Source organism: Chinchilla lanigera, unplaced genomic scaffold (genome assembly GCF_000276665.1).
Source record: "Chinchilla lanigera isolate Chin_1 unplaced genomic scaffold, ChiLan1.0 scaffold00071, whole genome shotgun sequence".
Classification (NCBI taxonomy): domain Eukaryota; kingdom Metazoa; phylum Chordata; class Mammalia; order Rodentia; family Chinchillidae; genus Chinchilla; species Chinchilla lanigera.
Window position 1 is genome coordinate 7,962,304 of NW_004955472.1, and position 23,909 is coordinate 7,986,212.

The 23,909-nt window shown below is 38.6% G+C and overlaps 1 protein-coding gene across 1 annotated transcript in view; it reads left to right on the top strand.

The window, feature by feature from the left end:
* Caap1 (caspase activity and apoptosis inhibitor 1) overlaps positions 1–23,909 on the top strand; it is a gene marked incomplete in the record, with an annotated part of 55,551 nt that overhangs the window by 24,602 nt on the left and 7,040 nt on the right. Inside the window, 1 exon segment of the mRNA XM_013523025.1 lies at positions 6,127–6,200. Coding sequence (XP_013378479.1) covers positions 6,127–6,200 — 74 coding nt within the window.

Consider the following 23,909-nt stretch of genomic DNA (forward strand, 5'->3'; position numbering starts at 1 on the left):
CTTTTTTTTTTTATTTTAAAGAGTAAAAGAAGGATAACATAATAATGGGGGGGCTTACCAAATTACAGACAAAGTGGTAGGAAATTATCAATGATTATTGTCTTACATATTGTTATCTACAAGATAGTTTCTCAGGAAAACAGACAAATGATAGTGAGTTACAGACAAAAGAGGTAGGAGATTATCAATAGTTGTTGTACTATACTTTGGTATCTTCAAAGTGGCTTCTAAAGAAAATAGAGTTATACATGAGTGACCTATTGAATAATCATTAACTATTATGAATGATTGTTGTAGGAAACACATAATAATAAACATGCATCCATTTACGAAATAGGATAGGAACAATACAAACATTGCAGAGTTATGGACAGATTCGTAAGAAAATATCAATGGCTGCTGTAATACGTGGTGGTATCTTCAAAGTGGTTTTTGGAAGACAGAGATACGCAAGAAGGATCTAACAAGTAGTTACAGCCTAAGGGTTGTCAAAAATAGCATATTACCTCCTTACCAGTGACTCCTGTCACTGAGTGGACATCATTCTTAACTGTCATCATTTTTGTTGCCACTCCTGTCTCATAAGTCTCTCTCTTTTTTTTTTTTTTTTTTGTCTTTTTGAGACAGGGTCTTGCTATGCCACTCAGGCTGGCCTTGAGCTCACTTTGTTGCCCAGGCTAGTCTCAAACTCGCAACGATCCTCCTGCCTCAGCCTCCCGAGTGCTGGGATTACAGGCTTGTGCCACCGCGCCCGGCCTCTCATAAGTCTTCAGTTAACACTTGATTTAGTAGAAACTTTGTGAAGCCAGCCTGCAAGAGGTTGTGACTCGGGTGGAGAATTCATGGGCTAGAGTCATTGACAGCTGAGTTGCCCGTGCACTACGAGCAGGCTCCGTGGGCAGGAAGTGCACATGTAAGGAGAGCTCTGTTCTCCGTTGCTGGACACGAGAACTTGGAGCCAGTGGCTTCCTAGGAAATGGAGTCTAAGAAATTCAGGCCGGAATTGGGGGTTTGGAGAGTTAGGACCGCCTTCCAAAAGATGACATGGCCGTATTTGAGTAAGTATGCAACTTGTATGTGAAAAAAGAAGACATCCTCTGAAAATAGGCTTTATGGCTCCTTTGGGAGCAAAAATTAATATGAGACTTGGTCTTATGTTTGGGGAAATACAGTATGTAATTGAATTGTAAATACATGCACGCAGTGTAAGTGTTCTTAAAAGGACGTAGTGAGAGCCTCTCCTTTTTGCAGTTTCCCAGCCTTTTTTCCTATGAACAACCACAGTAAACATGTGTCCTCCTAGAAATATTCCGTACATTTACAAATTTATGTGCATGTCATATTTTCTCACACAAATGGTAGCATACCAAACTGTCTTGTACTTTTTTCTATTTAATTTTTTTCCTTATGCCTTTTGCATGAGGCTTTGTATGTATACTGTTCCACTCTTTCACGTAAACAAAAACAGTCTGTTAATGGACATTATAAATTATTTACTATTGTTTGTTAGTATAATTGATCTCTCCCTCTCTGTCTGTATGTATACCTGTATATGTAAACCTTGATCTTTTTGTGAGTATATGAGAAAGATAAATAACTAGAATTGGTGGATCAGGTTTTTGGGCAGTGATCTCGGGGCCTATCCCATACCAGGCAAATACTCCATCACTGAGCTACATTCACAGGCCCTTTATTTCATTCTGTTCTAGTCTAGTTTTATTCTACTCTTAGTTTATTTTACTTTACTCTGTAATCATTTGATTTTGACAGAGTCTTGTTAAGTTGCCCGGGCTGGCCTTGGGACCCTCCCGTCTTAGCCTGGGATGTGCCACTCTACACAGCCTGTATGTTATTTAGTAGTAGAAGGCCAGGCTGGCTTGGTTTGGCTTCTTTTTTTCATTCTCGAGTGGAGAGGCTCTAGGGTCATACCTTTTATTGTGCCAGTTCACCTGGTTCTTTGTGACTTGTCTTTTGCCAAAATGAGAAGACTCACACTAGCACAGTCCTCTCTATCCTTTTGTTGAGATAGTTTCTTAGAGTTTTTCATTTGGATGAGAAATAGACCCCCCTCCCTCCCTTGTCTTGGTTACTTTTCTTGTTCCCAAGACAAAATACTCAACACCGAAAACTTAAGGGAGGAAAGGTTTCTTTAGCTCCGTTGGTAGAAGTTTCAGTCCCGTAGTTGGCTGAGTCCAAGGTAGGGTGGCGTGGCCGAGGGGCTTTGCAGAGGAGAAGCAGTCAGTCCTTGGCCTGCAGAAGGCAGCAAAGCAACAGCAGCAGCAAGTGACAGATTCTTTCTGTCCCTTTATATTGTGTCCAGACTACAAGGCTTTAGGGCGGGCAGCGCTCACACCCAGAACTGCGTCGAGCCAATCACTTGACTAATTTAGGAATTACACATCCCTGATCCCAGCATTGTGCATTTAATTCGAGCAGTACACACCCCAGACCCAGCCACCTCTGAAAAGCTCCACCTGTGACTACCTGAGGCTTTGGGGGCACATCTAAACACAAGCTATAACATCCCACATTTAGAAATACCTTTTAAAGCTTTTGTAATTCCCAATTGTGATTGTTCTTTTTTGCAGTACTGGGAATTCAACCCAGGAGCTCTCTACTACAGCACTACATTTCCAGCCCTTTTAAATTTTTTATTTTGAGACAGTCTTACTAAGTTGCTCAACTGTGCTGAATTTATGTTCGTCTTCTCTCAGCCTCCTTAGTAACAGGGATTACAGGCACCTCACTTGGCACATAGGGTTGTTCTTAAGTCTCACAGATTTTCCCACTGTACCACTTGATTTTAAAAAGTACATGGAATTATAAGAAAAGAGAGTGGAAGGCCATGTATGGTGGCCCATGCGTATAATCCCACTAGTCCCAATACTTGGGAGGCTGAGGCAGGAGGATTGCTATAAGTTCTAGGCCAGCCTGGGCTACAAAGTGAGTTAAAGAAAAAAAAAAAAAAAGGAAAGAAAGTGGATAACTAACTGTATTTGGATAAAACAAAAAGTTGGACTGATGTTGGTTTGAGAACTTAAATTTAGGGATAAATATAGAAATAATTGTTTTCCTTATAATTCAAGATCATTCTTGTAAGTTAAGTTGCTTTAAAGAATACTGTACTGGGTCAGGGATATAGGGATATAGTTGCTTTAAAGAATACTGTACTGGGTCAGGAACTTGTACCTGCCTGGCAAGTGCAAGTTCTGAGTTCAATTCCCAGTACCCCCCAAAATAGGTAAATACACACATACATAATACATACATACTGCATTGCCGATGAGAGAACAGTTAGAATAAGAAATGGTTTATTCTTTTGTTTTAAATGGAAAGAAACAAAGATTCTTGAAATATTTTTAATCCACTCTAGCTTTGGCAGTCTTTTCTTTCCCTCTTCCTCACTCCTCTTTCACTAGTTATTTGTTATAAAATTATTACTTAAAGCATTTGATAGAAATATTTAAATATAAATTGTAATTGTTCTACTTTTAATTCTATATTTTATCATCTGAGAGTAAACTTTTATTTTCTTAAAACTAGAAATAGAAAGGCCTGTATATATTGTTTTCTTGCACTTTAAGATTCTCCCTTTTTTGTAAATATCTTGGTTTTATGCTGTTTAATGAAGATCTGCAGATTAGGGAACTCTGGAACTATGTGGTCATTTTAGTTGTAAAGCCTGCATCTTAGAAAAATAACTCAGTATTGATTTTTAAATTTTAAATGATTGAAAACCTATTGCTGGTTGTTTTGTTTTATTTCAAGTAATAGTGATGGAAAAACATCTGGCTTTCCCTTTCTGGCCACAGGGTGGAGCTCTGTATCTACTGTCTGAAGTTGCGTTTGGCGCTGGCTTTGGCAGCACGTGTCCTTTCTATTTGGTAACTTCCATAGCCTGATCACGCCAAACTTAAGATAAAAGAGACTTCCATATAAGTTCACATTGCTCATGGTTTATAAATTATTTTGACAGCAGATGGTTTTTATAGAGGAGTCTAATTTTATTTGAAGGGTTTTTAAGGGGCCTGGACCAGATTGCATTACATTAGTATTACTTAATTGTATTTGGAAATAACTTGTATACTTACTACAATGTTGCATGAATAATATCACAAGAAACATCTATATAGGCTTTATCTAGATTTGCCTGATAAACTTTTATCCCATTCACATCTTTTTATATATACATGTGTATAATTTTGTGAAAAATTTGAGGCTAAGTTATATACATAATGTCACTTTGCCCCGAATGCTTCATTGTGTTTTTCCAAAGGGTAGAGAGATTCTGTGGTATAACCATGAATAGCAACTTAAGGAAATTTAATATTGATAAAACACTTTTATCTGTTGTTATTATTTCAGTCTTTCAATTCATTAATGTCAGTTTTTCCCCCTAGCTCAGTGGTTTTGAACTTTATCTATGGTAACTCCTTTAATCTGGAATATTTCCACAGACATAAGTCTTTTGATATTTTTTTTTTGAAGTTTTGGGGCTCAAACAGCCCTACACAGACTAAGCAAGTACTCTACCACTGAGCTATATGCCAGCCCCTCTACCTTTCACAGCATTGACATTGACCGCACTAACTAGAGTATTACTCCTCGCCATTTTGCGTGTGTCTGATAATCCCTCATGATGTGGGTGACACATTGTCAGCTGGTGTATTAGGTGACGTGTCTGTGCCTTCCCTAGCATGTTACGTAGGTCATTATGATAATGCTGTTGAAGTTATGTTTGTAAATTTATTTTAATTAAGTTTATTTTTAACTGATACAGAAAAACTCCAAAATTATACACATTAACTGGGTACCATGTGATATTTCAATACTTCTTGGGGGAAATTTAGATGCATGTATGTAGACAGATTTGTGTGCCAGGTGAGGATGTATAAAAGTGAGCATTTTCTTTAAATGATGATACTAGTTAATATCCAAAGTAGGTAAAAAATCAAAAGTTGACCAGAAAGTTTAGGTAGCACATTTTAAATTTATTCCTTGCACAGTTCTCTAATTCTGTTCTGGATTGTCAAGGAGAATGGTTGATGTCCTCCTTGGGATCTGCCAGTCATTTTGTTGAAAAATAATACCTGAGTAGGTGCTAGATAGCAGAGAAGTCTAAAAAAATGTTCACATGGTAATTTTAAATCTCCCAGATGTCTTAATACCAAAGTCAAATAATTTTGTAATCCCTGTTTTTATGCTTGTAGCAGTGAATTTTTAATGTAAAATCAATGTATACATCCCCAATATATTAACTAGAAATAATATTATATAAACTTTACTAGGAAATGATCACGTCTCTTTTTTAATCCTTCATTTATTGAAATGAGTTATTAGTATTAACTGGATGGAAGTATGTAGTTTTGTGGGCAGGAAAATTGCTTAAATATTTATTGCTGAGGGTGTGTATAAAAATCCTTATAAGGCAATAGGTACATCTTTTGAATAAAATAGTCTCTCCTCATTTGAATATTTACAATTAGTTTACTGAATTTTTTTTTGCTTTAAAGTGTTTTTAGCATCATTGTCAATATGGTATAATGCCGCTTACCAGCTTATACTAAATATACTGAAGCGTCAGTGTATTTTGTAGCTCTTTTGCAGAGCATAGTGAATTGAAACTTGCTTCATGATCTTACATTTAATCCATTTAGTTTGATTACATATGTATATTACATATAAAATATGTACTTTCCACAGACTTTAGACATCAAAGCATTTGAGGTATGAAATTAGATGAATATAAAGTAATTTGAATGCAAAATGCCCATTAAATTTAACAGTAGAACTTGAAATATTATTGGATACTGCTGAGAATTGTGATTTCTCTCATCAGCTATCCTGCAGAGTACTGGAAGCAAGGAAAAATTACCTCCTTATTCCTTCCAGGTTGGCCCTTGCTTTTACAGAGAGATACACTGCTTAAATAGATAGCAGTGTGTTGTTTTCCTCTGATACCTGCATACATGTTTCTGAGTCTGCAAGTATGCTATGTGGTTCCCTGGGGCTCAGAAGAATTCATTGTGTCTTCCCAAGTACCTGACTTAATTCTGGGAACGTGGGCAGTAAATATTTGGTTGAATATAGTTTTAAAAGTCATTTTTATTCATTTTCCTTCCTCAGCCAAGACTCTTGTATAGATTCTGCATCATCCTTGAGAGAGAACAAACAACCTGAAGGTCTGGAGTTAAAACAAGGTATGGATCAAGCACGTACTCTTTGTGTAGCATTCACCAATAATAGGTTTTCACAGTGCTCTAACTCACTCTGTTTTACAGAGCTGAGCAGAATAATTTATTTGATCCAAGATCAAAAGAAGAAAGAGTATGCGTGTTATTTCATGATTCTTTTACCTACTGGAATAACTGGCTGTACCTTAGTGATTCAGACTTGGTTGCAGATGCCATTAGACAGATTTTGAAGTTTTTATTTGAGAATTTCGGTTATGCATATAGTTTCATTGCAGGACTGTGGAAATACATTATCCAGGAAGCTTTGGGCTGGGTGTGTGAGGAACACAAAAGAAGTGACTTTTTGGAGTTGTCCTTTTCTTTCCTGGAGCTACTTTGTCCTTGCTCACCTTCTTCTTTTTTTTTTTTCCGTTTTTTTTTCCCGTACGGGGAATTGAACTCATGACCTCACGCTTGCCAGGCAGGCTCTGTGCCGCTGAGCTAAATCCCCAGCCTCTCACCTTCTTCTTTAAAACACAGATTGCTTTCTTTTAAAGCAGTAGTTTTTGTCCTAACCAGAAATAAAGTGGTAATTAACTTAAGTCCCATAGATTAACAGGCCCAGTGTTTTAAGTATCTTTTTTGTTTTCTTCTCTATCAGGAAAACTTGCAAGTAACATAAGTGTTTCTTACTCAGATACATCTCACATTTCTTTTTCCATCTGAAATCAACTCCGAGCAATGAGAAGCTGTTGAAACCAAGAGGATTGAGTTGTCTCTTATGCAGTCACCTAATCTTTGATGGTTTAAAGTAGTTTTTATAAAACTTAAGTCATAGGAACTTTGATAGACAAAAACAAGTCATCAGATTTTTTAGGCAGAAATTCACTAGGGACCAGATGCCACTGTTACTGGCCATATAAGAATTCATGCAAGAGTCAGAGAGTGGCCTTAAGTCTCAGTGATAAAATCAGCTTGTCTCAGAAGACAGCTAATATATAAGAATAAAATGTCCTTGAAGTTTTACAGTTAAAACTTAGGTATGGGCTTATTGAGCTCCAACATCTTTTTTTTTTTTTTTTTCTTCTGGTACTGGGAATCGAACTCACGATGTCGTGCTTGCTAGGCAAGCGCTGTGCCGCTGAGCTAAATCTCCAGGCCCGAGCTCCAACATCTTTTGTACTCTTTAATGCTTTATGTTTATGTAGAAGCTGAGTTCATGCTAAATGCATTCCAGGCAATAATTTATATAGTCTTTTCATTAAATCAAGATTGAGTTTAAAATTATAGTTTGTCTTTTGTCTTAATAGTTCTGAATGCTGTCCTCAAAGTATATAATGTTTCTCACATATACCAAGACCATTTTCACAATAACGATAAACTGATCTCTTCACAAATTTTTGTTATTTTATAAATAAAAATGCTTACATAATTTAAAAAAAAGATTTTTTTTAGGCAGAATTTTTTTTAAACTATAGTCTGTTACTAACACTTAACAAGTTGAAAAAAATGAGATAATTTCATGATTTGTTCAGATTATGTATAGAGAGACTAAAATTTAGATTTTCTGGAATTTTATGTGCAGTGGGTTTATTAATATTTCTGATGGTTTTGTTAATTCTCAGTGCCTTTCAGAGTCCTGTTGTATTAGCCTGATGAATAACCAGACAAAATTATGTTTGTGTTATGATTTCAGAGTGTTTTGCTTTGTTTTGTTTTGTTTTATGTTACTGGAAATTGACCCCAGGGTCTTTGTATTGAGCCACATCCCCAGCCTATTTTTAATTTTTATTTTGAGACAGGGTCTCAGTCACTAAATTGCATAGGCTGGGCTTACACTTACGATTTCTGAGACAGAAAAATCACGAGTGTACTGAATTATACGCATGTCCCACCACACCAGCCTATGTCTTTGTGCTATGACTCCTTCTGATACCCCCAGGAATATAAACTCCAATTCATATGTTCACTGGCATTGATTTGTCATATAAAAATGTGTGCTTAACACTTATTTTCATATAGTACAATCACAGTCAGGTACACTGTTAGACTTTATGTATATTAGAGCACATTAGTATTGTTTATTTTTTTATTTCTAACCTCTTTATATCAGACAAGCAGGCGATATGAAGAATATGCTGTTAGATCATCTGTTAGATGGTGAGAGAGTAATGTTACAGAAAGGATAGAAAAGCTAGAACTAGCAGGTTGACGCTAATTCCTAAGGAAGAAGGGATAGAGGTTACATTGTGGAAGTTAGCCAAGAGAGCCTTCTGAGGGAAGATTATGGTAACTTTAATCATTTAAAAACCAGCTATGGGGAATAGAGAAGAAGAGAAAAAGAGAGATGAGACAGTATAAAATCAGGGTGTACCAGGACCTCTCTAGAATTCATGCTTATTTTGCGACTCCTCTGTAGAAAATGGTTAAACTAAGTTACGACTTTTTTCCTAAGAAAGTTGGGAAATAGTAAAGTTGTTTTAGAAAACTGTTTATAGAATGTCTAAAATGTATGATGGTTTGTTGTGTAATGGACAAACATGAATGACTTAGAAGATTCAGTTATGTAGAACACCTTCTGGGTAAATCCTTGCATAGCTGAAATTTGAACCGCATAGTAAACAGCTTGCAGGGAGTTACCTTATCAGCGGCACTGGATATCAGGAAATAGAAATCCTGGTTAGGCTTAATAAAGATTATTTTCTTTTTTCTAAATGAACTGATTACTGCCTATTTGTAAAAGACAAAACTTGAAAATCTAACCCTGTATCTTTAACTTTTCTTGCATAGTTAGCTATTCTTGCTTACAGGGAGCTTATTGTAAAGGGAGTATAATGCTCCTTGCAAATGCCTTGTCATTGTAGTGGCTTGACTATTTGAGAAAATTCACTGAAGCTAACTTAGTACTAAAGTAACCCTTTTTTTCAGCAGACTAAAATAGAAAGCAGCATTGAGTCTTCTCGTTGTTCTTTCAGTAAATCTTATTATGTGACCTATTATCACTCTGTGATACTGACAAAGTATGTGAATTACATTTTCAGTTATTTCAGCTTCTAAAATGCTCAGGTACTACTCAAATCATTAATTCAAGTATACTCAAGTATTAACTGTGAGTTAAATTGAAATTGGTATTTTTTGCTCAGTATTGATTACATTCTTCTTCTAGATAGGAAATATGTGTGATATAAGCAGTGTTGAAGATGAGTGTCAGGTTATAAACTGGGACTCGTATCTAAAGGTATCGAGTGTCTCAACATACGTTGCATAAGCCACCTGGTGGCACTGTTGTACAGCAAATTCACTGTTGTATCTTTGGCCTTGGTCTTGAAGTTGCTTTCAGACTGCCAGGTTTTGTAAAGACCAGTGCCTCATGCGTTGTTTGTTAGGAAGAGTATTTAATAGACATGTTCTTAAATTTTCAGTATATATATATTCTGTTATATTAACCTTTTTTATTCTGTTATAGGAAAAGAAAACATGCTAGATTAGTGTTTAGGCCATTTGATAGTTCCTTGAAATGTACTCATTTGAATACAGGCCTTAAAATAAGTAAAGAACAAAACTCTGTAGTACAAGAAATGATCAAATGAGTAAGCGGATATGATATTTACTCTGAATCTTGTACATTAGTTTTCTCATGTGAGCACTGCTGTGCCTTGTTAGGGAGGCCCTGCAAACACACAGTGCAACAGAGTTTTGCTTTGGTCATACTCCAGTCGTGCTGCTTTTAGAAGGTGATTTAGTTGGCTCTTGTGGTTGTCTTTTGGCGTTGAGCTCGTGACTTAGTGAGTGCTGACCAGTTTAAGAGTTATCTTGTTGGACTGGATGTGTAACTTAGTGGTAGAGCATTCAAACGAGTAATCTAAACTTACATTTTTAAGGTTCTTCCCTTTTAAAAGATACATGTCCTATACCTAGAAGGGGTGACCAAAAGATACAGTGAATATTTAAATTTAAAAGATTATCACAGTAAAAGAAACATTGGCAAGAATGATGGGCTGTAGTGTAATTTTTAAATTTAACTATGTACTGTGTTTTTTGATCATGCCTCGTTGGTTAAATGTTTAGTTTCTGTCAAATGGAAACACTGTGCTGTGTCCTCCGCTACCTTAGTCACCCGCTTCTGGCTCTTTCCCAAATCAAAATGAACATGAAAGAAGAATGTTTTGACTCCATTCTGTACATCCAGGTAGCCATGACAGTGCAGCTAAAAACCCTCACAAAAAGTACTTCCAGAGCTGCCTTGGAAAGTGGCAAGATGGGTGGCATATGTTTGCAGCAGGGGCGGAGGGGGTTGTGTTTTTAGGGGGTTAATGGCAATGTGTCTTTCATTGTAATAATTTAAGAAATTAGTCACTTTATTTTTTTGACCACACCCATATATAATTGTAATAGTACATGTCAAACTCCTTTCTTTCTTTCTTTCTTTCTTTTTCCTTCCTCCCTTTTTTCTTTTCTTTTTTTTGTCACTTTGCCCTCCCTTCCTTCCTTCTGTCCTTCCTTCCTTCCCTCCTTCCTTCCTTCCTTCCTTCCTTCCTTCCTTCCTTCCTTCCTTCCTTCTCTCTCTCTCTCTCTTTCTCTCTCTCTGTCTCTCTCTTTCACACAGGTCTGTGCTACAACACCTGGCTTGGTACCCGTCACTTTACAACTAAATAAAATACACCGCCTGGGTTAGATGCTTAAAAATGTTTGCACTGATAGTGTGATGGAGCACTTTTCAGAGTATCGAAGAATTCTAGGATGTAGAGAGTGGGGAGATGCTGGGAAAAGGGGATAAAGGTTCAGTTACACAGTTTCAGTTAAGTCTTAGAATAAGTTCTGGGCTGGATGTGGTGCGCACCTGTAATCCCACCACTTGGGAGGCTGAGGCAGGAGGACTGCCATGAATTTGAGTCCAACCTGGGCTACATAGTGAGTTCAAGGCCAGCCCCAACTGCATAGTGAGCCCTTGTCTCAAAAAAACCAGTTCTGGACCTCTGCTGTATAGCATTATGACTGTATAATGTGGTGATTATATCCTTGATAGTAGATCTTAAATGTTCTCTCTACAAAAAAAGATAGATGTTAATTAGGTTGGTTAATTGTATCATGGTGCCTACATATATACTACATTGTACACCATAAACATACATGATTCTAACTTGTCAGTTGTACTTTATAAAACTGGGGAAAGAACATAATTGATATTGGATTATTGCTTGCTTTCATTCTTTGTTTTGGACACCAGGAATTGAACTCAAGACCTTGTGCTTGCCAGGCAGGTGCTGTGCTGCCTAGCTCATCCCCGGCTATCGATTTATTTTTAAAATTTTAAAAATTAAAGATTTTGGTACCATTTAGCAAAGGCATTAAATATAAAAACTGTATTAAACCATTTGAATTCTTAAGGTGAGAGATAAACAAGAAAAAGTCCTAATTGTTCTTCTCATTGCTATTGCTGCTGTTATTGTTCCAACAGAACGATACTGAAAGAAGCTTTAGTGTTACAGTGAGTAGATACTAGAATAAAAATAATGAAAAGTGAGTTTGCAGTTAAAAGGGAGTTGAGTTTTACTGAAAAAAACTTCACAGCCATAGATGAAAGAATAAATAACAGTTATAAAAAATCAAAAGAGCTCAAGAAAAGTGCTATCAGAAACTTACTGCTTTGTAAAGGAAGAAAATGATCTTTAATTAAGAAGGCCAAGTTGTAATGTCTCCTTTGTATATATTGCTACAGACATCTCTCAATGGGTAAATGAGCTCTGTTGATTCTTTCTTTGAAGACCTAAATTGCAGGCGCCAGCGTTAGAGAGCCTCACAGAGACTGAACAGAACGCGTTACAGAGCAGTATGGAGTGGGACCGAGATGCTGGTGTACCATTGTTTTGTTTGAAAAGTTTATATCTACTTCCTTTCCTTCCTGGCCCTTGATTTATCTGGCTTTATCAAATAAGTACATGTGGAATTCACATTGTGAATATGAGCTTAACATCTTCAGAGCATTTTTAAAGACTTGTTCTGTGGAAATAGTGTCCATTTCAGCAGTTGGTAAAAAAAGAGATTGTGGTGTAACCATCAGTAAGATTTAAGACTTAAGAATTTACATTTATTTTTCATTTCTTTGACCTTTTTTTTAACCGGCAGTGAAACTAAACAGACTCTTCTCCACTTTTAAATTTGTTTTAGGGATAAAATTACATTTTGTGTGGCAAATTAGTCCATACTCTTTCTGTACCTTTTGAAGTCTCCTCTGTTGCTTTTAGGCTAAGACTTTTCTAAGATATAAGGGGGGAAAAGGTAAATTGGCAAGGTTTTTTACATGCACAACACCCATGTCTGCTTTATGGAGAATGAAATTATGAAAGATTTTATTTTGTTGAGAACAATGTTAGCTTCCATATTTAAGTTATATCCATTTAAAACATCTAACCTATGATATGTAGGAGCCTAGACATACTTTCAGGGCAGCTGCTTCAGGAGTTGCATCTCCAAGTCTTCATAGTGTTTGGAAGCAGTGCTTTTCAGACATTGCTGTCCATGTGCACGTCATCAGGAAGCGTCCGTCCTTCCCAAAGGGCGTTTCCGGCAAAGGGAGGGAGAGCAAGCACTGTTCTGAATCCAGTGTTTGCACAGTCTGTGATTTACAATTAGCAGTTTTGGCTGCCATGTGATACAGTTGATAAATGTTGACCTTTTATCACTAAATTTTTATTTTTAATTAAGAGACTATTTTTGGTTGCAAACTTTTAGAAACATTGAAAATTGAGTGGAAATTCCAGATAATTCCTGTATACTTGCTCACCACTTCTCCCGCAGTGAGCCAGTTAATCCATTATTAACTTACATACGTTAACTTACAAACTTACACTTGTAGTTCACACTGAGGTTCACTCGTATTGCATGTTCTGTGTGTCTTAATAATTGTTTAATGACATATACCCACTATTAGAGTATCATACAGATCCACTGCTTTAAAAATCCTACATTTCAGCCGTTTGTTCCACTCTCGCCTGAGCTCTGGCAGCCTGATTTTTCACTGCATCTCTTGTTTTGCCTTTTCTGTAGTCTAATGCAGCTGGCATCCTACAGTATGTAGCTGGCCTTTCCAGACTGGCCTCTTTCACTTTGCAATGTCATTTGAGATTTTCGGTTCTCCATGTCTTTTTTTATGCCTTGATGGCCCAGTACTTTTTACTGCTGAATAATCTTCCAACGTAGGGAAGCACAAAGAGCAGTATTTATCCATTCGTCTGTTGAGGGTGTCTTGATTGCTTCCAGATTTTGGCATTTATGAATAAAGCAATTGTGTGGAAATTTTTGGGTGGATACAAGTTCGAAACTCATTTATCTGTTTGTTTATTTATTTTCTTTTTGAGACAAGGTTTCACTATGCAGTTCAGGCTGGCCTTGAACTCACTTTGTAGCCCAGGCTGACCTCAGATTCACAGCAATCCTCCTGCCTCCGCCTCCTGAGTGCTGGGATTACAGGTGTGCGCCACCACGTCCGGCTGTGAAACTCATTTAAATAAATATCAAATTTAATTTTATAAGAAACCTAACAAAGTACTCCGAAGTCTGTCATTTTGCGTTCCCACCCACAGTGAGACTTTCAGTTGTTTTATATCCTTGTTAGCATTTGTTGTCCGCGTTTTGCATTTTGGACATTCTAAGAAGTGTAGTACCCTCTTTGTGTTTGCCTTTTCTGATTCTTCAATGATGTACGACATCAGACATCTTTTCCTGTACTTAATTTGCATTTGTATGTTTTTGCCACATCTCTTCAGATCTTTTGCTCATTTTTAAATTGATTTATATGTTTTCTTCTTTTGTTGAGCTTTAAGAAGTCCTGTATATATTTTTATTATTTTAAAGGTAAGAGAACAAAAACATATTAACAAACATGCAGACATAAACAAAACAACACAAAAACAGTAAAAGCAATACAGAATTTCAGACAAGTTGATAGGAAATTAATAATGGTTGTTATATTGTTACCTTCAAATTGGTTACTTCATATTGTTACCTTCAAATTGGTTACTCAGATAAACATATGTAAGATTGATCAAACAATTACATATTAACTGTTCTATTCATAAGCAATAGAAATTATTTAGTAGTACAATTATCTTAGCTATCTTGTGTGTACATATATGTGCATTTTTTCCTTCTTTCTTTCCTCTCTTCTGTCATCCCAGTTCTTTCCTTTTGAACAGTTTCTTTCCTTTTCACAATATCTGTTGTGCCTTTTAGATTTTATTTACTCTTTCAGGTTCTAACACTAGGGAGACAATACAATGTTTACATATGTGAGTCTGATTTATTTCACTTATGAGTGTGGTCTGTAGTTGCATCCATTTACCTATACAAGCCTTGAGTTTATCTTTTTTATAGCTGAATAGTATTCCATTATAAAAAAAAATACCACATCTTTTTTATCCATTCCTCAGTTGATGGGCATTTGGGTTGCTTCCATGATTTAGCTATTGCAAATTGCTCTGCATATTTTAGATACCAGTCCTTTAACCAAATGTATTTTTTTGGATCTTTTCTCCTGAAATGTAGTTTGCCTCTTTCATCCTCTTAATAATGATTATATTTAATATATATATATATATATATATATATATATATATATCCTTTCTAGGTATATATTTCCTCCATATTATATTTAATTGGTGGGATGGAGCCCCATTATTTAAGAAACCTACCAGAAAATACATTTAGCCTAAACCAACGTTCTGTAAAACTTCCATGGTAATTCCGAATCTGTTCAGATCTGGAAAACAATACTGGATGTTTAAATGCATCGGTGTTAGAAATAGAAGAGTGTGGGGGGCTGGGGATTTAGCTCAGTGGCAAAAGCGCTTGCCTGGCAAGCGCAAGGTCGTGAGTTCGGTTCCCGGTACCAGAGAAAAACCAAAAAAACAAACAAACAAAAAGAAATAGAAGAGTGTGGATTCTGGTTCTGCTACTTGAGCAGTGTGAACGAGGGCACGTTCCTTTAAACTCTTGTCAGTCAGCCTCCTCCTGTATAAAGTGGGTATAAAGAATGTGAATGTCTGTTGTGTTACGCTGGTCTAAGGACTGGATGAGTTAACGTATGTAAAGTGCTTTAGAGAAGTGCTTAGTATAAATTGAGTGTTCCATATTAGCTCTATATTTCTGTCGTTATTTTTGCCTCATCACTTTAATATCCTGATTTTTATTATTACTGTTACTATTAATATGGATGTCCTGGGAGTGCAACCCAAGGTGCTCTGCCTCAGAGCTACATCCCTGGCCCTCTTTATTTTTTATTTTGATACAGGGTCTCACCGAGTGGCCCAGGCTGCCTCCAACTTGCAGTTTTCTTGCCTCAGCCACCTGAGTAGCTGGGACTACAAGTGGGTGTCAGTGTGTCTGGCTCATGTATGGAGCTTGCATTTATTGGTGCTTCTGTGCCCTTTGGGTTCTAAAAGATGAGTTTAATACCTCTTCTGCATGATATTTCTTCACATTTGCCCCTGACCCGTTTATCCAGCAAAGTCATTGTTGTTGTGTGCTAAGCCGGGGTAGAAAGATAAATAAAATGTCCCTGACCTGGGAAGAATCTCTCTAGTAAAGTAAAACGTGAGTAAGTCTTTTCATATCCACCGTGTGCAGAACCTCTCTTTCCTTCTTGTTAAAGTGAAGGAGTGAACTTTCTGTGCGGCCAGCGCCGGCCCCTCGGTTTCTGTAGTGCCCCATTCCTTTTGATACCTGCAGTTGTTCCATTTCTCTGGCTAATCAGCGGCCCCTCTCGGGAACCACTGCCCGCGGCTCTTTCCTGGGTGATTGCTCAGCACGCATCCTGACCTCGAAGTAACCCCTTCCTTCATTCTGTCTTCCTGGGCTCTTTCTCAGCTCCCTTCGCGTCAGGCTCCCCTCTTCCTGACTTCTAAAGAATGGACACCCCGAGGGCTTGTTCTTTGAACTCTTTTCTGTATTCCCGAGGTGGTAATCTTCTGTAGTTGCAAGAATGACAGCTACTAATTTGTTGTTACAATTTAGACTTCTTTCTACCACTTACATTCCAGGTTAATATATATCCAGTGACCTTCTTAAGAGTTCATATGTCCTAGAATATGTTCTCGATCTCACCCTCCCGGCTGCTCCCCAGAAGGCAAGAAATAAAAACCAACAAAATCTACCTCTTCCACAGTCTGCTCCATCTCAGGAAATAGCAGTCATGTTCTTTCAGATGTCTAGGACATGAGCCTTGCAATCACTTCTGAGTCTGTCCTTTCACCTCTGTGGTGAAATCCTGTGAGCTTTGCTTCCAGGGTACTTAGAATTTCACACCTCTCCTTACCTGCATTCGCAGAGCTCCCGGTGCCCTCAGCTTTGGCTGCTGCTCTAGTCTGCTTTCTACACAGTGTCTGAATGATGGCTTTAAAACGTCCTTGTTCTCGTCAGAGCCTTCCAGTAGCTTCCCTCTCAGAACACAATCGGAAGCCTTTCTTCCCTCGGGCCGGTGAGTGTGAGCTCGTCGGCCAGCCCTCTCCGTGCTCACTTGGCCTCTGCCTGCGTGCGTGCTGCTGGCACTCCAAGCACCGTTGTCAGGGCCGCCACCTTTGAGGCGCCCTTTGCCGGCCTGTTCCCGAGATAACGCTTTGGGCCTCCACACATCATGTATAACTCCGATCAGGTGTTACCTCATCTGCTTACACTAGTTAGCACGACATTTTTTTATTCCAGAGCTCATTCAACTGTTAAACCTAGAATTTTCCTGGGAATTGATTTGTGAATTAGATGTGTTAGATTAGATTAGTTAGATTTGTTGTACTACGGTCTTGCAGAAGCCAGCTTCCTTTGATAGTCGTAACCATATTGCTCAGTTGCATGTCTAGTTCATAGAATATCTCAGAATATGAATGAAAATGTGTCAGGCATACTTGAAAGTGTTCATGCTTGTGATCTACCGTGTCTGTGCCTAGGATTTAAATTCATTGCCCGGGTGCTGACCAAATACACACCCTTTTTCTTTCTCTTTGGGAAGAGCCGACATTCCCGAGTCTGTGAAGCACCTCCAGAGCTGTTTCTGCTCTTCTCCCCTCTTCTTCCAGGGCTCTTGCCACGGCGTTGATCACCATCCAGCTCACATTGCTGCTGCCTGTTTATTTACTCCTGCCGTAGCAGTGCCAGTTACTGGTATTTTCAAGTTAGCAAGCATTTAGGGTTATGGGAGTATTAATTTGACGCAGTCCTTATCCTAGAAGCTGCCCATCTGTGGTATTTGTTTGCTTCCCTGTGACTGTCCCCTTTAAATGGAGACCTTCGTGGGGAAAGGGTTATGTCTTAGGTTCCTTTAAGCCTTCCGTGCTAGATCATCGTAGGTGGACTTAATAAATTTTGTTTTTGTTTTTTGAAAGAGGTCTCGAGACAGCTATATAGTTTGAACTGGCCTTGAACTCACCCCTCAGCCTAGACTGGCCTCGAATGTGAAGTGATCTGCCTCAGCCTCCTAAGTCCTGGGATTACAGGTGTGCATGCACTTTGTGCTTGGCTATGAGGTGACTTAATAAATTTTGAGTAAGGAGACTGGTGGATGGAAGATCTTTCTGGGCTCCCTCGTCTAGTACTGAATGTGCATTATTCTTAATACAGGAGATGGAAGCAAAATAGAGTGTTAGTTTCATTCACCTGTTACTATTTTAGTGCTACTCTAAGGAACACTGTGCTTTTATGCTTGGTTTTCATCCTGGTCCTACCTAAATGGACTCATTTGTTTTTTGTTTGCCTAGCCTTTAGCTTTATTTTTTTAAAACATGCATAAACTCATGCTCATCTTTTGTGTTAATCATAGTATTTTAAAAATATTTATATTCATAATAAGAGATTCTTCTGTAGCTTATATTTCTTTAATGTTCACACAGTTTTTTATTTGAGCATCTGCCTATACTCTGGAACCTTCCCCTTGAGAGTGTGCCTTTTTTCTGACCATCTTGGAAAAAACGTACTGGACACTTCTAAAGTGATTTCCACCTTTGCTGTAGAAACTCTTAAGATGACATACCTTGGTTTTGTTTTCTCTCCTTTTTTCCCCCCTCCCTCCACCGCTCCCCTCCCTGTCCTCCCTGTCCTCCCTCTCTTCCCTCTCTTCCCTGTCTTCCCTCCCCTCCCTCTCCTTCCTCTCTTCCCTCCCCTCTCCTCCGTCCCTTCCCTCTCCTTCCTTTCTTTCCTCTCCTCCCTCTCCTCCCTCTCCTCCCCTGCCCTTCCCTTTGATTCCCACTGCTGCTTCACATGTCTTTTCTTGTGGAAAGAATTAGTGTGAAAGTTATGCTTTCATTATTTTTCCTATTTCTTCAATCAAAATGTTCCTGGTTTTAGGAAAGGATTTCTGTATGTTTATTGAAATATACTGCCGCCTTTCTGCATACTGATGATGACTGGCTGCTTACTATAGCAGTACAGTATATAAAAGTATTTATATTTAAATAAACAAAAGCATTGGTGCAGGAAACATCAGTTTTGGAGTAGACAGTGAGGTTGTGCACCCCTTCCTTGGCTGGGTAAATGGTAGTGTACACCCCTTTCTTCGCTTGTGGTATTGCGGGTTGAATCCAGGGATCCAGCGCCTTTGCACTGAGCTACATCCCGGTCCTTTTGATTTGGAGACAGAGTCCTGCTAAGTTACTAAGTTGCCGAGGCTGGGTTCAAACTGCGACCCTCCTGCGTCGGGCTCCCAGAGTGCTGGCATTACAGGTGTGTGCCTCCATGACTGGCTGTGTGCATCTCTTTTGAGTAAGAGCTCTTGAGGGGGAAAGTGTTGACTAATTCTAAACTTCACTGTTTGGAAAGGTGGGTGCTGAGATAGCTATCCTGCCTTCATTTTTTTTTTTCCTTTAGAGTGTTTTCATGTTTTTTTCCTAGATTTTGATATCACACCTTTATTCTAGTAAGATTTATTTAATCAGATATTAGTAGAAATGATAAATGCCGTTGTAAAGATTTTCTTAAAGATTCTAGTGAGGAATTGCTCTCCCATGCGAGCCTGTTTTTGCCCCGTGGGAAGCCCAGGTATTCATTTCGCTGTTGTTAGAGAGCTGCAGGCTCCTTTTGTGCTTTTCCTTCTGGAGTGGTGATGTCTTCAGAGACAATAATTTTGGATGTTACCATTTATATTCTCCCCCTGTGCACTCGCATACGTACTGAGCTTAGAGCTGGCACTTCACCTTCATCCATTTGTCCCCACATTTGGAGTTCCTTCTCGGTTAATATCGCGTATTCTACCCATTCTTAAACATCTGTCCCATGTGACCCGTCTATAAAGACCTCCTTGACTCTTCCCGGTTGCCCTGTATGCTGTGAAAATCTTTATATTTCATATTGCCTGGTCTGGCACTTTAAAGTATGGTGTCTGTACTTTCAACATTGCATACGCACTGTGAAGGCAAAACCGATGACTAAATGATGCCACAAATACTTTGCCACCTACTGTGGCGTTTTGTAAAGCCTGCCTCTGCTGTGGACTTGGCAGCACCATCATAGCATATGTGATAGAGTGAAATTTGTTGATTTGTGGAATAATGTCTGAGCGACATTAATTGGATTTGTAAGTTAGGCTAGTGTATATTCATGTTGGAAATTCTGTGTGGGCTCAGTAGAGTACTAGATGGGTTTTCTTTACTGAGAGTTTACATTTTCATCTTGACCACTGACAGTCAGTTATGCCATAATTAAATTCTGAAAACGGTGGCCAATGTGCTTCATTTAATTTAAATCAATAGTTTGATATATTCTATGGGGAAAAAGAGCTAAATCTTGTTAGTTTTGCCAAGAAGATTGAAGGCCTCTAGAAAAGGTGATTTTTACCCACTAAGATGCAGTGGTTTTCCTGGAACTCATTCAAACCTCTAGACGTTATCAAGTTGGCTTTCTAGAATGCATTAGAAATGTGCTTTTATAACTTAGAATTTAGGGAAACAGTATCACCTATTGTTAGGAAAAACAGTCTGTGGAGACTTCATTGCTGCCCAGTATCGTAGACTTTGCTACTAAGGAGAGAGTCCACCAGGGCAGCAACAGTGGAGGCGTGGGAGAGTTGAGATTCAGAATTTAGAAGAGAAGATGGTAGAATCTGTCATTCTGAGTGGCATAACCATAGAACATGAATTGTTTAAAGTCATGTGGGAAATTGAAAGACAAGGTGAACTAAAATAGCATACTCTGTTTAGTAACCAGATCTATGATTGCTTGCTAGGAATATTTCATTTTATGTTTTTATATTTTCATTTATACTCCTTTTCTCCTCCACAACTGTTAATTGAAAGTAAATCCCAAACCCCTTCAATTTATCTGTAAATATTTCAGTATAGTCTTTGATTTCAGATGGTTTGACTTCATGGTATTTGACTTTATGACGGTACAGAAACAGTATATGTCAGTGGAGTCCATACCTGGCATTCTGAAGTTTAGTTTTTGCCAGGGCGAGTGATAATTTGGTAGAATACTCGTGTGCTGCTCAACTCTAGGTTAATGTCAGTGTTCCAAACACGGTTTGAAGTGAATTAGGTTAAGCTTTGATGTTCATCTCAGTGGATTAAATAAATTTTGACTTAATGATAGTGTCAACTTAAAATGGGTTTATCAGTATGTAACCTTGTCATTAGTCTTGGAGCAGCGATAGTTTGTATCTCTTGAAGAGAAGAGATCTCTCCGTAAAATACAGCCGCCGTACTGCCTTAAGTAACAGTAGTTTCTTAGTATCACCAGTGTCTTGGTTACTTTTTTTCTCGCTGTTGGGACAAAATACCTGACGCCCAAAATTAAGGAAGGAAAAAGGTGTATTTCGCTTACAGTTCGTGGAGGTTTCAGTCTGTACTTGGCAGATTACAAGGCAGAGTGGCACATGGCAGAGGGCTACAGCTCAGGGTGGCAGAACACAGCTCAGGAACCAGCATACACCAGGGAGGAATGGGGGAGGAATGGCCTCAAGCAGCTTCTTTCTCTCCCTTACATATGCAAACTATCCACCCCAGGGCGGGTGTAGCTCTCACACCCATAATCAAACTCTAAAAGCCTGCCCCATGGCCACATGAGGCTTTGGGGGGCACACAGATTCAAACCATAACAACCAGATACTTAGAAAACATTCAGATGGAGTATAGTTGTATTCACAGGGGGTATTTTCATATTAAGATTGATCAAGTGGCTCAGGTAGTGTCAGCCTTACTGCTAGTGGTTTCAGTCGCGGAAGTCTCTTGGTCCATTATTTCATTAGGGATTGCAAAATAATAAGGTGTTATTTTAATCCTCAGATATCCAACATTTAAAATTGTCTGTCTTAACAAGATTTTTAAACTATTTGTATGAATTTCAATTTAGATAAGATCTCTGTATTGCACTGGGTTTGTACTAAGTATCTTTCTAATCTGTGTTTCTTCTCCTTCCCTTTTCTTTGCAGTTTATTTCTTGAAGAGACTGAGCTTTTGTCCCAAAGCTTTTCAGTTTTTTGATTGCATCGGTGTCTCATTTAACATTCCTTTGTCCCCCGTATTTTCTATCAGTTGAATGGCTTGATCAGATTGAGGCTGTAATGTGTCCTCCCACAAGGAAGTACACGCTCTGTCTTTGCTTTTCTTTTGTGATCCTGTCCTTACCCACTAGGATTGAATGTTGTGCACAGCCACTGATAGTACTCTGGATTCTTTGAAGCCAGCAGCCGTGGGTTGAATGTGTCCCTGAAAGTTGATATGTTGGAGGCGTAACCCCCAGATTCATATGCCAGTGTGTTTGGAGGTCGCCTTTGGGAGTAGGTAGGGTGAGAAGACGTCATGGCAGGGAGCCCCCACGATGGCTTTAGTGGCTTTGTAAGAAGAGGGGTCCTCTTGCTCTCTGTCTCCTGCGATGCCCTCTACCATGTTATCAGCAGCAGGCGGCCTGCGCTGGATGCCACGCAGGGGCCTGTGCTGTCTTCCCCGCGGGCTTCCTGGCCTCCAGAACTGGACAGACTTCACTGGAACTTCCTATCTTAGGTATTGTTACATTTTATTATAACAGCAGAAACTGTACTAAGACACTAGTTACTGTAATGCTTTTGTTGGTATTTTATATTTTCTCTGGAGATGTTTAGACTTTTTTTAACCCTAGAATCTGATGTTTAACTGTGTCTTAGGTGTCATGCTGTGTATGCAGCAAACTGTCACCCCGGACCGTTTTTCTTGTAGATCAGTTTTGTACTTACTTACTTTGCGCTGTCTCTCTTCCTGCTTTCCGACTTACCCTGCCACTTCATTCACATCCCTGCTCTAGTGCTGCCGTGTCACCTGGCAGGGATCACTCCGAATAGCACTCTCCTGCTGCATGTTCTTGTCCCTTTTTTGTCTGCATAGGATGTGGCATACATATTTTTAGCCCCTCTCCTGCCGTGTAAAGGTGAGACCGGGATGTGTGTTCATTGCCATTCTCTTAGTGCTTAAAACGTGCCTTGTACGTAGTGGGTGCTCGCTAATACTTGGGGAGCTAATTATATCAGGTTGATGTTGAACTTTATGAGTTGTTTACCTTTCCTTATGTGTTAACCAGTACTGCATATTTTAAATTTATTTTTCTTAATGCCCTTTGAGAGATTTCCTTAATATTATCTTTCCAGCAACTGCTGAGTGCTTGCTTTTGATGACGGTATTTTTCAGTTCAAACAGTTATTATTTTCTGGCCTTCCCCCTGCACCTGTACTCGTTTATGGCTGCAGTGTTGGCTTCCTCTCTGCAAGGGTGCTGTGTACACTGCCTCCCCAGTGGATTATCGCCAGATCCGTGAAAAGTCTTTATTTCTTTCTGTGTTCGTATCGGTCTTTCATTTATTGTAGTTGGGTTTCTGTGGCAGGTGGTTTGAGTCTCTGCTACGGCTGTTGAGATGTATGTCTCTAATCCACCTTCTTGACAGGAAGTGGATGGGGCAGGCCTCTCCACTCAGTACGGAGTGCGTAGACATAAGGGACAGGAAGGAACGGTAAAGAAGAGCTCACTTGGGGCGATGTAGTTTGAGTGAATCTAATTTAATTATTTCACGCTTTGCTCCACAACCAGCTCTTCCTTGTTTCCGAGACTGAGAAAGAATTATCTATGATATCGTCATCTGTGGTTTTGCTCTGCTTTTATCTTTCTGTCAGTTTTTTCCTGTTTGCTTATAACTTATAAAAATCCCATTATTTTTATTTGTAAATACTTTAAATGAATGCTATGATTTTACTTTTTCTTTTTAAACTTTTAAAATTTTTATATTCTTGTAAAAGTTTGAAGAAATAACACATTCAAACAGTAGAATTACTTTCCTACTGGGAGTAATTACTATTAAGAATTTACTTTTAGCAAAAACATGGTTACAACTTTTCAGCTTACTTTTTTGAATTAACAGTGTATCTAGGTAATTTTTTTATCTTCTCAGCATACTAGTTTTTTTCAGACACATAAAAATCTTACTTTTTTAAGTGAGTAAAAAATATTCAAAGTTTACATTTCCCTGATTAGAAATTAAGATTCAGCATTTTTTCCTCTTCTATTTATTGGTCTTTTGCGTTTCCTATTTTGTGAAATGCCTGGCGTTTCTACCCTTTGCCCGTGTTTTTGGTTGTTTCCTAGTGATAGGTAGACATTCTGTATATCCTTGTATTTATTCCTTTTTTTTATCATTTTGGAGACAGGATGTCGCTATGCATTTCAGGCTGGCCTTGAGCTCACTTCGTAGCCCAGGCTGGTCTCAAACCTGCAGTGATCCTCCTGCCTCAGCCTCCCA